The sequence below is a fragment of the Sylvia atricapilla genome, chromosome 3, assembly GCF_009819655.1.
Source record: "Sylvia atricapilla isolate bSylAtr1 chromosome 3, bSylAtr1.pri, whole genome shotgun sequence".
Classification (NCBI taxonomy): Eukaryota; Metazoa; Chordata; class Aves; order Passeriformes; family Sylviidae; genus Sylvia; species Sylvia atricapilla.
Genome location: NC_089142.1, coordinates 56067114 through 56089776, shown reverse-complemented (window position 1 = coordinate 56089776; position 22663 = coordinate 56067114). Strand labels below are relative to the sequence as shown.

The window sequence follows — 22663 nt, the reverse complement described above, 5'->3', positions numbered from 1 at the left end:
TCTATGCATACATTTAGGAGTACATCTCTCCATCCATGGAATCTACTTCTGTCCCACATGGGGAAGGATGTGAAATAGATATATCTGCTGTGGGTGAGAACAGCAATACTAGGCCAACACATGCCTCTGAAAGACCTTGCAGAGCAAATTATATCTTTTTTCTCTTCATCTATATAATGAAATCCACTTTGGAGTGTCTGGCAGAGATCCTGGTAGAGCAGGATCATTTGGAAAGATGTTGTCAAGGAGCAAAGGACAGACAAAGAGGCCAGCGGTCCCTGAGCCTGTAGCTCAGATTGACACTGGTGGAAGCTTCCTTGTCTTGCTGGCATGCCCCATACAATGATTTAGGAAAGACTTATGAAGATTATCTCAATGAGTTTTGGTTTCTCTTTTGTCCTTTCTTGTTCTTCTTCCAGGAAAAGGAGCTGGCAGAAAGAAAATATTATTAACATCATTTCAGAAAAATTATGGTGCTTTATTTGCCTGCTCCATAGCAATATTGAAAAGTAGAAATGGATCTTGAAAGAGAAAAATTAAAACTACTGAAAAATTCCCATTTAAGCACAGAAACAAGCGAAAAAAACCTTGTATAAAAGATGTGTGGTATGAAAGACTTTACATTATAAGCAGATTTTAAATATAAAAGCTACAGGGATATGTAACTGTCTGCCAAAACAGAAGAGTCAAACTTACCGAAATCTGGATGAAGTTTAATATATTAATGCATAGAATGTTCCTGCCTTTACAGTGAGTTACTCCAAATTTCAGGGAACGTTTTGCTATGGCCCCTGAGACTGGAAGATGGAGGCTTATCTCACTGAATTGGGAAACTGCACTTTGTATTCATAAAAGTGACACACAGAGAGATAATCTATCGGATAACCCTTTTTCAATGCTCCATGTTATACTGAGAAGGATACTTGCAACATAAACCTAAGGAAGAAAATGTTAAAACCAGTCAAGAAAATAGTTCTATACTACATGTAATTTAACTTCAGAATCCACAACCACTGGAACTCCACAGCTTCTCTGACCATTTTTCATTTACAAGTAAATCCAGTCACGATAAACTGCTCCAGAAATATATTATAGCACTGGCTGAAGATTAAAGAGAGTTTTAGAGAAGAAAGTGGTTCAAGATGAACAATTAGAACAGTAAAGAAGGTATTTTGCACTTCTCTTCATTTGGCAGTTTCTGCTTTCAGAAAAAGTCTGCCTTTTCTGGATCATCACAAGTCAGAGTTGTAGCTTAATCCTGGGAGTTGAGAGTCCCTAATGAAAAAGCCATTTTTCAACAGCAGAGCTTATAGCTATTTCCTAAATAGTTGTTTCTAGCTGACTACACTAAAGCCCTTTCAGCTAATGATATAAATGTGTCACTAATGAGATTTTGATGGAATTTGGAATCGAGTACATTTGAATACTTACCTTCACCCATAAGTACAGGCTTATTTACCTGCCAATAGGTCCCTGAACTTTTGGAAGTTGATTGTGTGTGTATATATGAAGACTGGGGACTCAAACATTATTTTATTGCAGATCCTGTAGCTTTAGCAAGATGAAAGCAATCACAGATTTCTCTGTTGCTCGGATTTCTCTGCAGCTGTGAGTATCAGCTGTGAAAGCAACACACAAGTGAGGTGGGAACAGGCTTTGTTTCAGGGATTAAATCTAAATGCAGTACGTAGTTACATGGGTTTGTAATGGATTGATATAGGGTTATTATGGATAATATTTATTTAGACAAGTCAAAAATGTTTAACACAAAGGCATTTTCAAATGGAAATGGCAAAGCATAGTTTGCAAATGCATAGGCTAAAATTATGTGTAATTTCAGTGAATGGGAAAGACTGAATAGCAGACAATTGCCTGTGGGGGATTTTACAGTCCCAACTGACAAAGAGAATGTCTATATAGCACAGAGCATATAAATCAGCTCCATGGCTCAAAGAAATTATGTGATACATCAATCATCTGCTTTACAAATACTCAGTGAAGCACTCAGTCATTTGTACATCCATCACAGGTCTGTTCAAGTGCCACATACTTAGTAAATTAATTGGACAAATCAATATCAAAATCTAAAAACATGCTCTACTCATTTTTGAATGCTGGTTCAACACTACCAAAGATAATTAAAATATTTCTTATTTTAAATAAACTGTCAAGTGTTCTCCCTGAGGATATCTACAGCTGGAAAATTATTTATTATTCTTTTCATGGAATTTCCATAATACCTGAACTGGAAATTACATCCTTTTCTCTCTCTTTCTTACGGTTGTGGTGTTTTTTTGGTTTTTTTTTTTTTTTTGTTTTTTGTTTTTTTTTTTTTTTTTTTGTTTTGTTTTGTTTTGTTGTTTTTTTTTTTTTTTTGGTTTTTTTTTTTTTTTTGGTTGGTTGGTTGGTTGGTTGGTTTTTTTTTTTTCCTTTTAATATGCTTTTTATCTAGCACTTTTTAAAGTTAGCGATTCAAATTACTTTGCTGACAGTCAAAGAGATGAGAGAAAAATATTCCTTCCTACATTGGTGGTAGTAACCCAAAAAACCACAGCTGAGTGTCTATGAGGAATCAGGGCCAAACACCGTAGACTGAATTTGTGTTTAATTTTGTTCTGCCATGCAAGACAGACAAAGCTCATTTCTGATTATCAAGTGATCAGCCACACGAGGCCAAGAGATTTTCTCAACTAGAATGGAAGAATATTCTCCATTTCGCCAGAATCCAACTTCTGGTAATATTTAGTGCCTGATATTAAAGAAGAAAATGAACAAAACCAATAAAGAAAAGCAGTTAGCTTGAAAAGAGCTTTTTTTTCTTTCTTTCTTTTTTATTTTTTTAACAGCCAAATGCAGTGCTAGATTCCTTTGGTCTACAAAGGTTATATTTAGCAGGAGCAACTGGAGGTTTTCTCCTCAAATAGAGTTTGATTTAAATCTGTTTATTGCCCATCTTGTAATCGTTGCTTCAGCTCATTTTGAAGATAATTCTGTGCTTCACAGTAGATAAATAAAGGAGTCTGTTGCATTGTGTGACAAGGTCATAAAAACAATCTGACAGGCAATTGATACTCTCTTAAAGAGTAACAGCACTACAGATAAAACAAACTCTTTCATATATATGTTGTTAAGACCACATACAGACAGCTAAAGACTAGATCTGCAAAATAGCTGAGTGCATCCCCTGGCCAGTTTGTGTCCACCCCTCTCCACCAAGAGACATTGCATGGCCTGCCTAGGCTGCGCTTTTGAGGGCTGGTCTTGTATGTCCTTTCTCTATAAATAAATTAATCTCCGAATCTGCAACATGTTTCTTAAAGAAAACTTTGTTTCTTCCTGTGGCTACTCTGTATGCCTCGTTGTGTCTACCCCTAGAAGTCCCAGACCAGACAAGATATCCGAAGTGTCTCCTTCAGTGCTAGCAACACAGTGAACAATTTCTTTCTCATCTTAGCATTGGAGATGTTGCATTCTTTTGCAGTTTAGAGATAGGTATCACTATTTTTCTGTCTAGAAGTTCCAGATCACCTCTTATGTACAATTTTCCTCTTTGCACAAAGAGGTTATAATTGGCTAAGAACTCCATTGTAAAGACATGTATCCTGTAAATCCTATTATAATGTCAGTTAATACAATGCCTGCTGCTCATTTAAGGTAATTTAATGGAATCCACACCCCAAGACTCCTCAGTGTCTCTTCTCTTAATACAGTGAGCTTGCTCTACGTCTAATTATAGACTTTCCATTTTGTGAAATCTTTTCATCCCTCTGAATAGTTAGCTCAGGATGTTCTAAAAGAGTTTCTGTAATGCACTCTCTGGATTTGACAGATGCATGATAAATCAACTTTTTTCACCATTTGCATTAATGGAGATATAATTATTTCCAAAGCAACAGTGCAGCTGCACACAGACTTTGTTTGGCCTATACTGGGTCACACCATATCAACATTTACCTTCAAAACAAAAAGAAAGTCTGCTCAGGCTCATAACAGTCACACTCTCTCAAAATTATTTTGGAGCATTACTGGAAAAGACATTATTATTTTTAACATCCATGGGTAGTTTTGCATAAGTTGGAGAATTAATTTTATAGGGAAAAAAAATCAAATTTTCCTGAGACAGAGCTCGGGGGGATTGTGGAGTGGGTGTCATCTCATCTGATGTCTATAAAAGGCATATGAATCTGCAAGAAGGACTCAAGCCCATGGGACTTTCATAGATTAGAAATGCCAGTTTAAAGGAACATAAAATGAATTCAAACCTTCTAATTAAGAAATCCTTAAGCGTGAGGTGTCATGTGAGACCATGTGGGGTTTTGCTTTTCTGTGAAACTATGAATTTTCTTGCAGATAAGTGGACTTTTAGACAGAAGTAAAACCAAAACAACACACAAATGTGTTAATTCCAATAAACATTTGATAAATGGTGTGGTAGCACCTGATAACATCTGCCTTCTGGAGCAGAATCTATTGCCTACAGTTGCATGCCTAAGTCTTGCACATGTTTAAGTGCTTCACAATAGTGCTAAGGAAGCAAATAGAAAAGACAAAAAGAGGTTAGAATTATTTCTCTAAGCCATGAAGAAGGATAAAGAATGGTCTTGAAGAGGATCTGGTAGGATCCACTCTTGCCCTTGAAAAATAAGATGAGCTGCTGAGAGGGGGTACCTCCCACATTATTACTGAGAGTGTGAAGTGGAGATCTGAGGACTACAATTCAGATAACTGTCAAATCTGCTGGGTGGGGAAGACAAACTCCTATCTGCTCCCTACATCCCTAGCATCTTCTAAGTACTAGTGGGTAATGAGCTTGTCCAGGTGAAAATTGAGGGTGCTGTGAATGCCTCCTTTTGCAGCTGCATCAGTTTGTAAGAGCACACACAAAATCTTGTGGCTTGCTTGAACCCTGGGCGAAGTTCCCGAAACCCTTTATTTGGGTATTAAGTGCAGGTGGGAAGGAAAGCTACGGTTCCTGCCTGCTTCCTAAAGGTCTCATTGTTGAGTGTGGCTAAGTTTTGCCATCAGCAGTTCAGCTCTATTTCAAGCAGACACATTGAAGGCAGGAGAAACAGATCTGATTTCTATAGTCTGGAAAGACCTGTCAAAACTGGAGCATTTGTTGACAGGCTTGGTCTATTAGATAAAAACACGGATTGATGCTCTTGAGGAGCTTTTCAAAAGCCACTCTTAAAAAGTAGGAGTTAGATAGCTGATACTAACATTTCTCTCTCGATTGTCAAGATATTGGCTGTTGTTAACTCTTACTGTGAAGCACCTAGTACTGCTTAAGAGGTACCTGCAGAGGTTCCTATATGCCTAGAGTTACAGATTATGCCCTAGAAGGTTTATATCTGAAAGCCAGCATTTATTAAGATGATGATGTTTGGTTTCTTAAGGATTTTTTTTTTTTTTAATATAGCCCGCAGGATCTGAGGCTCTTTGAAAGATAAAGATATTTTGGCTTTAAAAGCTGTCCTTTCATCAAAACAATTCTCCGAGCCCCAAGATACACTTACTGAACGAAAAATATAGGTACATGCAAAGCCAAATGCTTAGAGAAATACAACACAATCCTTTTTTCTACATAATAAATGACAGCTACTGAGGGAATGGCTACAGATTAAAAAAACAAACTAGCTTTCTTTTCAAAGCACCAAAGGGAAACACATGGAACAATGAAACTGTTGAGTAAACTCTGTCAAGATAAATATCATATACCTGAAAAGAAAAGTACCTTTAAAATCCCATTACAATAGCTGGAATAATTTCAGACATCTATATACTTCAATCTTCGGAGTTTTTTGTCAGAATTGGAAGTCCAGGGTTTTTCTGTTTAGGTTTGCTTTCATATGCATTACTGAAATGTTATGAGGTTTTCAGATACAGATGTCTCTGAGGGTGACTTTTGTTTTTCAAATTCAACATGTCAGCTAACTATGCTTATTATATTCCTAATGTGTCCAAAAATAGCATTTAATATCACTATTTGGATTGATTCTGAACATTGATACTGCCGAAGTTCCACCCTGATAAAGCACTGCTTAATACTTTCCACACTCCCTGGTTTTGGGTGGACTGAAGATCAGGATCTGGGCTTTCATCCCTAGAAGACCTAGATGCACCGTAAAAGATTTTTAAGCTCAAGTAGTTCCTCCATCACAATGTGCCTCTTCTAGGGTCCTGCATTATAGGCACAGCTGGAAGACGAAACTGAACTGCAAATCTGTCATTTCCTGCGTTAGGAAATGGCCGTAGCCACTGCCATGGTTTCAGTCCGAGGCTTTGGCTGCATTTGGTGGGGCATTTCACACCCAATTCAGAAGACAATCTAATCACAGATCTGTCTCCTCTTTGTCCTCTCAGGCTTGCCTGTGGTGGCAATGTTTGCAATCTTCGGCTCCTTTGTCCTCTTACAGCTATGGAACTGCTGCAGCAGTTTTTGAATCTGTGTTTTTACCATATCAGCACATGCCGAAATCTGTACTGAACCTACCTTTCTCCAATCTGTAACTGGAAGAGCAGAGAAAAAAAGGCAATTTGGACACTCTCCAAGCCTCTTGCTGCGAAACTCAGATGGTATCACTGCCATGGATGCCATTAGCAGCCTGATTCTTCCTTACATTTCATTCCAGCAATACTGAGAAGAGTGGAAATAAAACCTGTTGGAATATTTGTAGATATATAAGCCTATAGAGCTTCCTTTATGAGCTGCCAGCAGATCTTCAGAGGATGTTGCTCCTTTAAGTTTTGCAGAGTTTTAGAGGGTGGGAGGGAAGATCTGATTCCTTCATAGAACATTTGTCAATATTATTTTTCTTTCAGTGAAACTGCTGTGTATGCTTAGTTTTGAATTTTCAGTGTCTTGGCAGCAGTCTTGTGGTGAGGCTGATAGTAACAGACTTACTCAATTCTGTCACAACCTCAAAATCTGTTTGGCTCTAACGTGATTTTGTGTGGGTTGGGATCATATACTATCATTTCACTGAGAATGTTGCTTCAGTTTCTTTGAGGGAGAAGCATAGGCTCTTCTTGGATCAAAGACAAAATTCATAAGTCAATTAATCCTGCTGATGATCTTAGTGATAAGGATGGACCACTGCTTATGCTACATCTGCTTTAAAGTTTTGTGGACAGCTGGAAAGGAAAAGACCTACATGCTGAATAAATCTTTTGGAGGAATGGAAAACTGAATCTCTGACTCTCTAACCACAAGTGGGAACTTTCTTCAGAGAGATCTGTAGCTACGAACCAGCATTCCCACATCTGATTAGGCAAATACTTGTATTTTGAAAGCAAGAGCAACTGCTTTTCAGAGTTGTAAGGATTGTTGACACTTACTGGTGTGTTAAATATTTTCCTGTTTAACAAATCCCATTTTTCTTGATGTTGTGATTAGAGATAAAGTGAATTGGAAGAGAAAGTATTAACATATCCAGAAGTCCTGTTTCGGTGCTTTTATGATTAGAAATAAGCAGGGAAATGTACCTTGTTCTTTCTTTACTGCTCAAAACACATGGCTAGAGACAGTTCACAGCAGCAGAGGCCAAGGACCAACACACATTGCTCAGTGGACATGCAAGCAGTTGGATGTTTTACACTGAACTTCTGCCTAGCCCTTTTGTGCAAGATCAAGTCTTGTTGATGACAGCATCAAATATCAAACTGTCAAATGTTCAGAAACAACACTGTTTGCAAATGCAAAGCCAGACTGCAAGAACCACGCAGGCCCCGTTCTTTCTTTCCTTGGAGCCTGTATTGTGGATTGCAAAATTTGGTTTAAATCTGATTTAAACCAGGTTTCAGCCAAACTGGATATTGCTGCATTGGCTGACCAGTGTAAAAAACATCCATCCAGATAAGAATTACGTTCATATAGAACTTTATGTCTTAAATCCTTCAATTTATTTCTTGGGTAGAGTGAAGTTTTAGAGCTTACTATCCCAAAGAAATACCTTAATGCCAACATGTATGTTTATACTGACATGTAAGTTGTATCTAGGGTGGCTGACAGCAAAAGCAGGGAGGGATAGGATGCTGGATACCTAAGCTGCCCTGACAGCCAGGGAAGTGTTGAAAAATGATCCCATTATTTTTGACAGTGGGTGAGCTCATACTGAAGCCATGCAAAGGATGTCATAAATGCTTTGGTGGCCATCATGTCATTGCTCTACCCAGTGCTGGGAGCTTCCTCATGTCAGAGCCACTGCTATGCAGGTGGAGGACACCTCTGTGACCAGCTCTGATGCAGCAGGCATGTGTTGCATGCTAAGCTGCATGAGTGACACAGCTACTTTTGTCTCCTGTCAGGAGACCCAGAATAAACCCACTGATAAGAGCTAATCATACCCCTCACATAGCAGTAGCCTATTCATTAAGTAATTTCAGTGTCCATACATGTTTATAAATGGTGAATATAACAATTACAGCCCTCACTATCAGGCCAGCATCAGTCCACCTCCACCACCTCTTGCAAAAATGGGTGTAGAATAACATGGGCTTGTCATGGCTGCATATGACTCCATTTCAAGTTTTGCACTCACACAGCATACAACAATGGCATTATTTAGACATCCATTTACATCTCCTATAAAGCTTTGCTTCATTTCTTCCTCAGCATTTATGCAACAACCATTGCAACCATAAATGAACCTAAGTAAAAAAGTACAGATTTTGCTAATTTACTTTCTTTCCCTGCAGATATTTGTAACAGAGTGAGATTTTTCATTATTTTAAACAGAGAACAATACTGTTTCTTCACTATGTCACTGAGTTGTCAGAAATGAATGGAAATATGATTTCAAGAATAGCACAGGTAGACAATGACTCTCCAAAAACGTTTTGCTTCTAACAAGCCTCATTTCCTTTCCATTTTCAGGTCAAATGATTCCTTAGCAGGGAATAAGAAAGGGAGAATGACCAAGCACTTTAAAAAGAAAGGGTCAAACCTAAGTCAATCTTTTCTTGTAATAATATGTTCTTGACCTTGCTGTCACAGGACTGAACTGCAATATTATGAAAATATCAACACTTCTCCGTCAGTAGGACACTGAAGCTGTCCCTATAGCAAGTGACATTTGGCTTCTTCAGGATATGTACATCTCAGGCAATGGAAATGGAAGTCTTGATGTGGCAGAGCAGTTTGTGAGTGCACCATGCACTTGCTGCTGGTGGGTCCAGGTACATTGCTGCTACTCCTTCAGCCTCACCTTCTGTTCTTCAGTCAAGCATATTTGCCCTGTATGAGTAAGTTTATGTTCCAGACAAAATTAAAGGATGTGCCAGCCAGCATCCTTGTACAGGGACAGAGAGGTCTGTAGAGAGCTCCCCACCACTCCCAGCTTAGACACTGCACAGGGCTAGGGGACATGAGGGCTTAGGCTATGGTGGCATTTGGGGTGGAACAAGAAACCTGGTGAATACCAGGAAGACTTATAGATCTCACGGAATCCCTCAGGTAAATGGCTTCTGATTTTCTCAACAGCTGTAAATCCCAGCTGACTCAGTGTGGACCCTGCACACATTGGAGCCATTATCCTTTACCTTCTGTCACCAAGCTGCCAAGACCTGGAGCTGTGCTATAACAAAACTAATAATTCAGGAACAAATGTAGCCCTAACAGGGAGTAATTCACCCTGTTTCTGAGCAGATCCTATGCACATGAAGTTTTGATGGCTTGCTAATCCTGTTGGCGGGATTCAGATGCACTATCTCACTTAGCTGAGTTCAGTCCCTTTGTATCTGAATACAAGGCAGAACTACAAGCCTTGGAAAAAGGACCCCATGTGCTTGATGAGCATCAAGAAAACACTCAGAAAAAAAAGGGCTTCTCCACTGTATGTGTAAACTGATTGTCATACTTAAGTAAGAATGTATTAGGGGATATCACTTCATCATGAAAATTAATTGGAGGATTGGAAAATAAAGCCTGTTTCAGATTCTTTGAACTGAGATTTGAGTTTGAACAAATCTTCAAACTCTTTGTTATTTAGATTTTCCGTCTGTAAAATTGAGATAATTATCCAATTAATCCTTAGGCTCAGTACTTCAAGATGTCACATATTATCAATTTTCCCTGGCTCATGGAAGGCAAACATCACTGCATGAGCGGTCACTGCTTTCATTTCTTTCCACATACGGAAAAGCAAAGAATGAAACAATATTGCAACTAGTTTTCTATACTAGTGCCTAGGACAGGGAGAGAGTATAGTCTAGAAGGTCTGCAGACTGCCTAAGCAATATGCACACTTAATATCTGAAGCAAAATCCAGTCATATCCTTTTCCTGGTAATAGGTGCTATGCAACTGAACAGCCAGAGAACAATTATCACTGTAAGCAGATGTGATTGTAACTGAAACATTTCACTTGCTCATCCACAGAAAAATGCTCCTTGCTCAGGCCAGAAGCAGTTCAAAGCAAGCTGGGAGCATGCAAGGTTCACCGATTATTTCTCAGGGTTTACAACCCAGGGCAGGGAATTAGTTCAGGCAAAGTGGGAACTGACTCCAACATTTGCCCAAATCTTTAAACAGGCCTGAAGTGAATTCAGTTAACATTCACTTTCCTGCATTAACTGTAAATGAGAGTGGGATAATGTACAAGTTAATGACTTTGCTCTGGTTAAAGCTGGCAAGAACCAGAAAATACAGTCTTATGACACTTCCAGTCTGATTCCTAGAAAAAGGGAAGTATAGCCTTGGAAGGTATCCACAGCTCTGAAGGACCCTGTGAACATGTGAGAACTCTGCCCACCCTGATCAACATACCTTGTTGATTGTGAGTGTTGTGTCAGCTCTTTTTTTACACCTCTGTTTACCCAGCAGTTAAATTCCACACTCAAAATTATTTCAGGCACATTTTATAATTTTTATTATGGGGTATAATGCATTAATTTTTTTGTGATAGTTAAATTGTAGTTTAGTTTTAGTTTGATGTCCTTTAGGCTACATAAATAGGAGAAAAATGGCAAGAAGTCTCATTTCTGGGTAGTCGAGACATGATCTCTGTTTCTATTATACTTTGTCTTATTTTGGAAAATACAACCAGTGTTAAAGGTTTGGGTTGTTTTTTTTTTTCTGAACTTGATTTAGGATATAGGTACATGTTATTGTGAGTCAACTGGAAGGGCTCAAATTTATAGCCATGTTTGCTACTTTGTAGGAACTGTGCTTGTTTTTCCCTTGTGTCAAATGCAAGATTGTTTAACCCTGGATGAGAGGGCCATGATGACTTCATCAAAAATGAATTTGAGAGGCAACTTGACTGTGGCCTACAAATATCTCCCTGGTGGAGCAGCTACTTGTAGAACAAAGCTCTTCAAAGAAAAGATATAAAAGCGTCCTGTGACTGGAAGATCAAGCAAAAGCAATCAATAAGAAAAAAGTGAAGAAAAGGTTGAACAAATAACTCATATAAGGAAGGGTGGATTTTACATCACTAGAAATCCTGAAGTCCAAACCAGGCATGACAATGCCAGAGGTGAGGGGGTGATGTAGCAATAAACCTGACAAGACTCTGTAGCTACATTATGCAGAATGTCAGGAAAGATCACTGTACCCTCTACTTGTGACTCTATAGTTAGGTATCTGAATTTCCACACCATTCAGCATTGTCTGGTCTCAACATCCCTATTCAGTCCCATGAACAAAACACAGATATGAATCTGAACAAATTCAAACTCTTTCAAAATCTGAGGCTAGAAACCTCAGATATATATGGATCTCATATCTTGGCTTTAATGAATTTTTAAACTAAAATAGAAAGACACAGTTTTAAAAAATGTTCTATTCAATGCTGACATGAATAAAGATGTTAGCTGCTTTATAATGATCAATCAAAATAACATTTCTATGCATTGTTTGGACTAGTGTACTTCTACTGTAGTAAAAGCACTGGTGAAATTTCCTGTAAGCACAGGTAAGAAAAGTGCTGATTTTCACTGCTGCTTGTCCCTTGACTTTGTTTCTTCAAGAGGACAGATTCTTTCACTAACTGAGCAGGTGATGTAGCTACAGCATGCTGTACATTCATAATAATTTGCTGTTTGATGCAGCATTTACATTGCACTGCAGGTTTGCAGTTTCATTGTTCCCAGGACCCTGGTCCTGTGAACCACACCACGGTCCTTCCTCCTCTGAAATCAACCAGTCCCCTTCAAACTGATCTGGTTCCCAACATAATCAAATACAGCTCTGGTTTGCGCTGTTGAAGGCAATGAATCACAAAAGCTCTGATTCACAGAATGTTGTTCCGTTATGTCCCTGAGCTTGGCTTTGGGCTGGGATGAGGTCCTTGGTTCAAAAACACAGTTAACCCAGTGCCAAATTCAGTTAGCCCAGCTTGTCCTTCTGCAGAAAAATGCATCTTCTGACCCCTGGCAATGGTCAAGGAACCTCTGAAAGAGGGTTAATGTTGTTCTGTTTTTGCAGATAGTTAGATCTGCAAAATAGTTAGATCTGTTAGATGTGAGCTACTCCAAATAGCTTGGACTTGTACAGATTACCTGCAAGTTCTATAATAGCTACTAATACTATTAAATCTTTGTGCTCTGCTTTAACTGAGTTTTTAGCCCATGAATAATGTCTGTTTCTCCCTTCCCTGATACTCTTAATTGAACGAAACATTGACACAAATAATAAGAGTTCTCACAATTTGACAACTGTCAAGGCAAAAGCACGATATTTATTGAAAATAAAAGTTGGAGTCTGAATAAAATATTGCTTTAATGAAATGACGACAACTTTTCCCAATAACTAACAGCAATGCTAAGTGCTTTTTTGTTATTTAGCAAAGATATGACAGGAATTTATTTAAATAAATCAGTTACACAGTTGAAGAACATTATTGTTTTCAGTCTTGGGGATTCTTCATGGAAAAGCATAAAGCATCCTTCAGATCCCACTGTGGTATCTATATTGTTGCTGTCCCACCACAAAAAAAAAAAAAAAAAAAAAAAAAAAAAAAAAAAAAAAAAAGGAGGTATTTTACACAACTAGAAAACTCTCTTCTCCTGAGATAAAATAAAGACACCTCCTGCCTTTGCTTTCTGTGTTGTGTGTTTGTGGTAGTAATAGCCCAATAGCCTGGGGAGCTGTGCTAGCAGCTATGGGCACCTGCAGCTCGCTGTCCCCAGGACTGGCTGGCACCCTTTGCAGAGATGCTGTGCAAGGATGCATCGCTGTGTGAAGAAACACAGGGCTTGGAGAAACAGTGTTGCAGCACATGAAATGGCTTTCTCTCAGCTTTGCAGCTCACTTAATTATGGCCCTGTGACACAGCACAATCAAACCCAAGTCAGCCCAAGTCATGGCTGGTTTATGGAAATCTACATCACTGCTTTTTCCACCCATTGGAAGAACTTAAACTTCTTAGACAGCTACATAAACTTCTGAATATTTTTTCATAGGCAGGCTGGGAGAACCTGCAAGTAAGAAGCTCCTGTAGCCATGTCCTGGTCTGGGCAGTTTCAGATTACAGAAGCTGGAGCTCTTGCTTTGGACCCCAGCATGAGGACATCTGGTCCATCCTCATTTCAGAAGCTGCAGATGACTGTGGTTACCAGCAGTGGTGACAGTTCTCCCTAGGCACTAAGCCCAGTGCTGGTGGTCTTGGCAGATGTTTTCGACTTTTTCTCAGTTAACATCACTGAGACTTCAGCAGCACTGAAGCAGACATGACAAGAGAAGTGTGGATGGCTCCCATTCATTTCAATGGATAACTGGCTCTTATGAATGACTGCAGAAATTTTAACCACCAACTTTATGGATTTTTTAACTTTAGGTGGGCATTTCAGAAATGCAATCCACAGAGCTAAGCATGCTTGGTTCTGTCACATTCTGATGCTGTCCTCATGGGAAGAGATTGTCTACAGGAATGAAGATGTAAATCTGAACACATTAACTGTCATAATGAATTCAATTACTTATTTGTACAACTGAGAACCTCAAGCAAAACCATTGTCATCCCAGTAGCAAAAATGTGATGGGTCCTGAGGCTAAGTCTTAAAGAATAATGTAGATCCTCTTCAGGACTCCAGAAAACAGCAGTGAAAGCAGACAACTTAATAAATGAGTATAATTTTGTATCTATGAGCAACATTTTTTCTTTCTAATACAAAGTGTCATGGTATTTAGTCTAGATAAGATATTCTGCTTCCACTGTTGGTATTGATGTCCTTTCAAGTGAACAGAATATGCAGCCAGTAACAAGCTCTTGCTGTTAAGATGTTCAGCAATTAAATAATTTTAGGCTTCAGAGGCCTAAATTAGGCTTCAGAGTTGAAATTGCCTTTGCAACCCACATTTATCTGGCTCTTAATTCAGCAGAGCAGATGAGGAGTGGATGAAAGCTAAACAACAGTAATCCCTCTACAAGCACATGCACTAGAGCCACAGGTCAGTTCTAGACAAGAAGTGCTACCTGCCTTCCTAACATTTTCATTCAAAGAGTAACATGTCTTCTTTCAACAGTCTTCTTTCTCCCTTTTTTGGTGCTCTCCACCACTGGCACAGTGTGCACTGAAGAAATGTGGACCCCACACCACAGCAAAAGAGGAAACAATTTCTCCAGGTCTCAGTTCCTTTGGGGCTCTCACAACTACAGAATCATAGAATGGTTTGGGCTGGAAGGTACCTTAAAAGATAATTTAATTCCAACTCCCCTGCAATGGGCAGTGACATTTTCCACTACACTAGGTTGCTTGACGCCCCAGCCAACCTGGCCTTGAACTCTGCCAGGGCATCCACAACTTCTCTGGGTAACTGATTCCCATGTCTCAACACCCCCACAATAAAGAATTTCTCGATAATATCCAATCTAATCTTACCCTCTTTCAGTTTAAAGCCATTCCCCCTTGTCCTGTTACTACATGCCCTTGCAAAAAGTCCCTCTCAGGGCTTCCTCTTGAGCCGCTTTATGTAGCGAAGGCTGCTATAAGGTTCCTCAGGGCTTTCTCTTCTCCAGGCTGAAGAACCCAACTATGTCTACCCACAAAGATGCTTCTATGAACGTCTGGATGCCCTCAACCTTTCCCATACTGGCAGCCATGAGGAAGATGAGCTTTTTCAGAGTATCTCATGAAGTACTTGAATTTCAGCACCTTTTCCCATTCCTTTTTCCTACACCAAGAATGGGTAGCCAGTCTGCCTACCATGTGTCTTTTCCAGTCTTTGTTTTAGGAATGATCTCCTGCCTGAGGACACACCAAGAGGCATTACAGCTGAAGAGAACCGTGTGCCTACAAGGAGCAGAGGGGGAAGTGATGAAGTTGCTATTTTGTTAAGCATTTATAAAGACTGACATCCTTTTAATTTCTAAAACAAGAAAAAGCAGGATCATGCAATTAATGGCATGTTTGCCCAAAATATATAAAGCACTGAAAGTTAGCCAAAACCACTACTTCAAGTTGTGTTGCTTGCACTGACATATGAACTTCTGACTTCTACTTCCGTTTGTCTTCTTCCAATGACACTGAGATTGGAGAAAACTCAAAACATAGTCTAGTGCTGTTAAACTCTGCTTCAGAGAAAGAGACTCCAACATGGTTTACCTCTTGCAAACCAAAGGATGTAGTTTTCCATAGCTGATTCCTAGGGCAAGGCTTGGTGGGAGCAGTTCCTCTCACCTTGGCAGTTGGTCTTTCAGGGTCACATTGTTGGAGTGCCAGAAATGTGGGAAGGGAGAAGTTGTGCTTTGTGGTATGAAAAAACTTGCTGGTTTATATACTGTATTGTACGGATATTGTTTTAAAATATTTGACCTGCTGAGGTCTTATCTGCTGTGGCTTATGTGTACTCAGCTAGCACAAAGACCTGGCCACACATTAAATTACTTTTCTCATTTCCCTTCACTGAACCTTAGGCTTGAGCAATGTCAGCTAGGAAACATACTTAGTCCAGCATATTACAATCACCATAGTAGCATTTCACTGCCACAAATGAAAAGAAAAACTTCTTCAGTGCAACTGTTATAGAATTGAACTACTGAATTGGTAATATGTGAACATAATCCAGGAAAACATACAAACGAAACATTCTGCTTTGCAGTGACAAAGGAGCTCTTCTCAAGGAAGCCAGAGGTTTTAAGAACCTCAACTGAAATGGAAGCATAGACATAAAAATGGAAGGTGTAAATAAAGTGCCACTGTGCATACAGATAATTGTGAGGAAACTAAAGGAAAAAAAAAAAGTAAATTAACAAAATTATTGAAATGGATGTATTTGCTAGCATTATCATACACAATTAAAGTGGGCACACTTAGTGCTAAGAGAGTTCCACAAGCTATTTCAAAATAGGCTTCCTACCCATTTGTGTCACTTCTGTACCTGGTGTTCTCTGTGTTTCACAAGCTTTAATGCTTTTACCTTCCATCCTTGCCATGGATTACAGAAATGTTACTGGCTCTGGCCCAGCAGACTGGCATGCTCTGGAGTCCAGTCAGGTTGTTGTCAGGTCTGTGAGTTCCTGGCATTAGCCCATGATGAGACACACAAGAGTGATGCTGCTGCATTGTCAGTGTCTGCTGTGAACCCTCCTTCTGTCAGCAGGAACAAATGTGTGCCTTCACTCCCACCCGGAGCTGCTCCTGGTGATGGATACATTGGTGGTTCAGGTCCCTTGATAAAAGCCCCAGTTGCCTTCGCTTGCACATGCAGGACACTGTGTGTGTGTGAGGTGAGGGAGAGTCGTGTGTGATCCTCCAGGGGGTCGTTGCTTTTAGTGCACTGTTCCCCTTCTGCACTCTTCCTCTTTAGAACCTGAGTACTAAAGTACCTGAGTACTTTAGCATGAGTTTGCCTGCATGGGAGTCTTTCCACGTGCCCATCTGTACAACTTTCCAGATTTTACTTTTGCAAATTTTGACACTGATGCCTCTCGTCTCATGGCAAGGTAGCCAAGTGTTTCCACGTTTACTGGACTCCATTAAGTAAGAGTTCAGGGTTTGCAGCTTTCAGCATCCAAAGTCTGAATCATATTGCTCATGGACATTGTGGACACAACACTTCTGTCTTTGACACAGTGGCTCTTGCACATATATACTGTTTTGTACATTGTACATAAAGATGTGCTTTTCTGTAAGGGCAGATCCAGATCTAGAGTTTGCTTTTTCTTAAATGCTCTTCCCTGTGTTTTCTGAGCTCGTGTTTTTCTGGGCACTATAGCAGTTCTGCCTGGAATGCATCAAGCTTAAGCACTTTCTCTCCTTCTCTCTCTTATCCTGCACCTACTTTCTATTCCTCTTCTGCTTCTTTCCCACAGCCTCTCTGGCTCTTTAATCAAGGAGCTTTACAATAGCCAGAACAGTGGCTATCCTGAATGTCTATCTTTTCCATATTATTTGTCATGTGCTCATATGAATAATCAGAAATACACAATCAGAAGAGTGAGCCACCTCTTCAGTGTTGTGCAATCCTGTGCATCCTCCAGACAGTTCATACCTGCTTAGAGTGTGTGGGAATGGGGGAAAAGTGCCATTTAGTTGGGACTCTTTTGAATGAAGGCTTTTCTTCCACCAGATATCCGGAACAACGCTGACAAACTCCTCAATCTGTCAGGACTGCAGACTTTGAGAAAAGTGCATTTGTATGAAGAAGTATTTAAGTTTTGATGCTAGCAAGAAAACTTCTCCTGTCTTTGGAGACCATAATTCTTTACCAAAAGCCCAAATTCCAGTAAGAATTCTTTACCTTGTTCTTCTGCAGCACCTTATTTACTGTTTGACTGCTGCTTCCCATGCTAATGCAGTGTTTCAGTGGGGTGGAGATCCTGGGAAGTACTTTGGGACAGATAGGATTAGCAATGGTGTAATTCTGCTTCACCCTCACTCTGATTATCACCCAGAAACAGCACCACTGAGGTCAGAGTTTTTATCAAAGTGGTGACAGAAGACAATCACACTCTTAGTTCTCAAAATTCGCACAGCTCTGATTGAAACCTCATGTGTGAGTAAGAGAGGTCTAGAGGGCAAGCAGTTAGAGGCACTGCAATAGCAATAGTCAGGAAGAGGAACATGCATCTGTAGCTCCCACATTGGTGATATCCCAAGGATATGTAAAAGGATTGCACCTGTGCATCCCCTGGACCAAACCCCACCCCTGTTAAGGCTGTCCCTACTGTAAAACAAAGTGGGCAAAGTAACTCTCTGCAAACAGTTCCATGCCAGGAGACAGACCCTTCAGGACCCTGCCTACCATTTCCTTTCCCTTCCCTTACCTCTGCAGGGCCAGAGCAGGAGAATGGGGCTGGACCATCTGGTCCACAGCATAAAATCAACACACAAACTTTGAATGGAAAAATGCAATTCAAAATACAGTGACTCACAGGACCCTTTTCTCTTCTGAAAGATCACAGTACCTCACACTTCATAAGTTTATTTTACCCCAATTATAGAAACAGCTGGAGAAGGGCTTTGCACCGTAACCTGATATATGCACTTTAGATGAAAAATAATTTTGGTCTTCAGTGTTATAAAGCAAAACCCATCTCAATAGGAAGCTCTCATGACCTGATGTATTCCCTCTGTGTTTTGCAGATGAAGGAGCCTCAGAGCAAAGGAGATTTGCTGGCCAAGCCGGAGCCCAGGACCCTTTGGGGTGGTGAGGACACAGGTACGGGGGTGTGCCGCAGGGCGGGCAGTGGGGCTGAGTGGGCAGCACTCTCTTCTGATGTGCCTTTATTCTGGGCTGCAGAGCTTTGTCTCCAAGCCAAGCTTAATTGAAGGATGTTTTTCATGCCAAAGTGAGACACAGGCTCTCACCCACTGAGGGTTTGCTGGGTGAAAACAACAAAAACAACCTCACTTGTGCGCGTGGCCGCAGCACACAACGTGCAGCACAAAGGCTCCAGAGGAATTATGCCATGACATAATGAGGAGAAACAACAGAATTCCAGCAGATCTGTTTAATAAGCTGTCAGACACGTTTCAGCATTGACCCGTGGTGTGAGCAGAGCTCTCATTAGCTACAGCAAGAGTCCTGTGAATGCGTCTGAGGGCAAAAGTGCCCACTCAGTGATCCCTGGTCTATGTGCAGGAGAACTGAGCTGTGCACAAAGAGAAGCCTCAGTAGTTTTGGAATAGATAGAATAAATTGAGTGTGTTGAGCTCACACGAGTTCTTCTTACTCTGCCTCCTTTCTGTCTTGGAGTTCTGCTTTTTGGAGGGACGTGGATCTTTTGAGTGTGTTTTGTTTGTCTTTATTTCCCTTTGCCTAATCAATTATAAGCTTAGATATTATTTACAAATGGAAGCTATACGAGATTAACTTGATTGTTGGTGCTGTGGTGAGATGACATATCAGAACTCCATTTAAGCCAAGAAAAAAATTACCCCTAAAAATGCTGTGACTACAACAGTGCAAATGTCCCAGTAAACATAAACAGATCCAAACTTGACAGTAGATGTCTGATCCTGAGGCAGATTTCACTTGGATATTTGGGGAATTTTCTTCCTGCTTCCTTTGCCATTTTTGCAACTCCTTCCCTGGGAAAAATCCCAGAAGCCTCTGTCCCCATTAAGAGGAAATCTTTCACTTCCTTGCTTTGATTCTGAATGCTTAATGCTCTTGGTTAATTCCCCTGACCTGTAACCAGCCTTGGCTTCTATGCATAGACATTAAATCCTGATCTAGATGATAAAGTTTTATGAAAAAAGTTTAGAAATACATTTAATTAGGTAAATACGCTCAGTCAGTCATGAGATCTCACAGCAGTGTGTGAATGTTGCAAATTACACTGATTCCTAAGCAGTGGTAGCTATAGCTACAGTACATTTTTCTTCAAAAATATAGGAGTCCACACAGGGAAGCTGATTTAATTAATTTGAGCGGTGTTTTCTTCTGCCTGAAGTGCACTAGGCCAGTCATTACCCCATCACGAGCTACATGCACAGTGGGAGGGCTATAAATGTCCCTTTGCTCACTCTGCTCTCTTTTGACTACCAAGTTATTGTCTTCTAGTTAAGCCCACAGCTGGCTACACATGAAGCTACATCTGGGAAATGACCCAGTTAAAAATACAGTATTTAGGCACCACTTCTTGGCAGTGGTGATGAGATGGGGATGCTGGATGTTCTTTTTCTTACCCATGTTAATTGGGTATCCAGGCTAATTTCAGTGAAAGCAGAAAAAGTGCTCACGGCTTACTAATCTGGGACCTCATCCCAGAATAGTTGAAGTTTAAGGGCTCTTCTGCCAGGACACAACTGCCAATTGTAGAGATTACAATTTCATGCCCATGGCATTTCTCAGTTTAATGAAACATCAGCTTTTTTTCTACTTTTCCCTCATCTTTTCCAATAAAGCCATATTTACTGACACAAAAACTAGCTCAATTAAAAGTATGATGAAAGTGCTCTAAAGGCACAGCTTGAAATTCAGCTTTGCAACTTTAGGAAGATAATTATTTTACATTTGATTTTTCTTTTAATGCATCAACTTATACACTACCACATGGTAGCAGATCAAAGGTCTAATAAAGCTTAATTGCAGTTAATATACCTGTCTCTCTATGTGTCATACTGAATTTGCACTAAAGAAATGTAACAGTCTGGACTGAAGACATGGGAAGTCTTTCCAGATTTACCTGCAGGACAATCTGGAGCTGATCCTTCAGCCACTGGTGTCAGGCAGGAAACAGAACTCCATGGAGACTCAGATGCTACAATATGGAAGATCTGTGATGACTTCACATTCTAGGGTTTTTTGTGAAAAATTGTGCTTTCCAGTACTTGTAGGTCTGAAGATTTTTTTCTCAAATAAAAACCAAAAGCATCATTTCTCCTGACTTCAGACCCTTGTTAAGGGGGTGGTGCTGTCACATTTGTCACTGTTTTTTGTGACAAAGAACAGACATTGTTCTTCCGACTTATGGGAGAACTGGCTGAGGAGGAGAAGAATCAGTCCCTCTCTATGTGCTTTTCATTCCCTTGACTATGCAAGAAGGCTGGATGAGCTGAGTTTAACTTATTCTTGGAGATATTCAGTAGTGTGGAATCCTCAATGTCCATTTTCCTGGACAGCTCATACAGATACAATATGGAACTAAGTATTTGTGGGGTTTAATCCTTTATTTGTTTTTAATTTGCATCTTTTCCCATTGATTTATAAATCTGACACCTGATCTACCATACCATATGATGAAGGAGGTCAGCACCGAATTGGTCAAACCAGAGCCCTGGATGATTTCTTCCAGAGTGTGGCATTAGGTGAGGTTTCCAGAGGATCTGCTACACTGCTGCAGTTGTGGGGGATGAAGGCAAGGGAAGGCAAGAGGATTAAAAAGACATCACTGGGGAAAATAGCGGAGTGATGAAGAGGTACCACACCCAGATCTGACCTTTTCTCCTGCCCTAACATTTCCTTCACAGTATCCCTTCCAGACTGTATCCAAACTGTGACTTTATTATGTTTGAGGTCCTGTTTCCCCAACAGGGATCCACATTTTGGCAAGATCTCCAGGCCTTATAGGAGACTATCATATGTTTGAAAAGCAATGCAGGGGCCATCATCTACAAGCTTTTTGTGTGTTATGGACACAGCTAAACAATAAATCACACAAATGCATGGGTTGCCGCAAGATTAATAGGATAAAGCTCTAGGAAAATGTGCCACAGAACAGAAGCAGAGTATCAGGGGTCTCCTGGTTGTTCATTTCTATTGATTGGCTCCTACCCAAGGAGAGCTATTGCTTTGAATTTTACAGACATTGAAATAAGCTAATTTAAAAGGTCACATTGAATGAAGATTCTACAGGAAAAGCTGCTATAGTTTTCTGTATTTTTTTGTATTGCTTGTAAAAATGACCTTAACAGTGAGCATGTGTTTATGTTGCTTCCTTACAAAGGAAAAATACAAATTTTTCTTTCATAGTGGTAGGCCAAGTTTTCTCTGTATTGTATTTTTATGCAATACACTTTTCAAGAGAAATCTGTGTGACTGCACTTCTCAAAGGGTGAGGTTTGTCCAGGACAGGGGAACCCTAACCAAGGCAGAATATAAAGTAGCAGCATGCTGGAATCCATCAGCCCTTACCACCATCCAGCACAAATGGATCCAGTAACAGAACAGCCTCAGTGAGGAAACTGCTAATCCAAATGCTCTGGGGTAAAAGTGTTTCAGAAAAGAGAAGGGCTAACTAAGGCTTGCTAAGCACTAACCCCTTAATTCCCTTTCAAGGCCCTGGGCACAGAGCAGGCTGTCCCCAGGATTGCCTCAGGAAAGAGTCGAAACCCTCTTCAAGGACACCCTCTGCTTCTTCAGCTCCTGCACAGTAGATCAGGGACTTCATGTAGAGGAGAAACTATATTTTAAACTTTTCCATGTAAACTGTAGTAATGACTGATGTCTAAGACTGTTGGAAAACCTCAAAAATCTTCCCACTTCTCAGGAATTAGCGGACTACAGGGTGTGATCTCAGTCACTGACATAGATTCATTTTAAATTATGTCAACAATCACAATGCTCTTTGATGCCCTCAGCAGTCTCAAGCAGATACTTATATATGCTTTGTCACTGTAGTTCTCAGAAGGTGATTTGTAAATCTCTTCAGTAGTGAGAGAAATTAATTTAAAACCTTTTAATATAATCAGAATTTAATATGGTCTAGCAAAATTGCTTCATTTACCTGAGATATGCTATCATTTTCATTTAGTCTATCATATCAGCATTGTCT

The 22663-nt window shown here is 40.0% G+C and overlaps 1 protein-coding gene across 1 annotated transcript in view; it reads left to right on the top strand.

The window, feature by feature from the left end:
• The window catches only part of LOC136358542 (uncharacterized), a 63677-nt gene that overhangs the window by 29301 nt on the left and 11713 nt on the right, over window positions 1-22663 (top strand). Inside the window, exon 3 of the mRNA XM_066314418.1 lies at window positions 18528-18603. Within this exon, the coding sequence (XP_066170515.1) occupies window positions 18528-18603 (76 nt within the window). The remainder of the gene's footprint in view (window positions 1-18527; window positions 18604-22663) is intronic.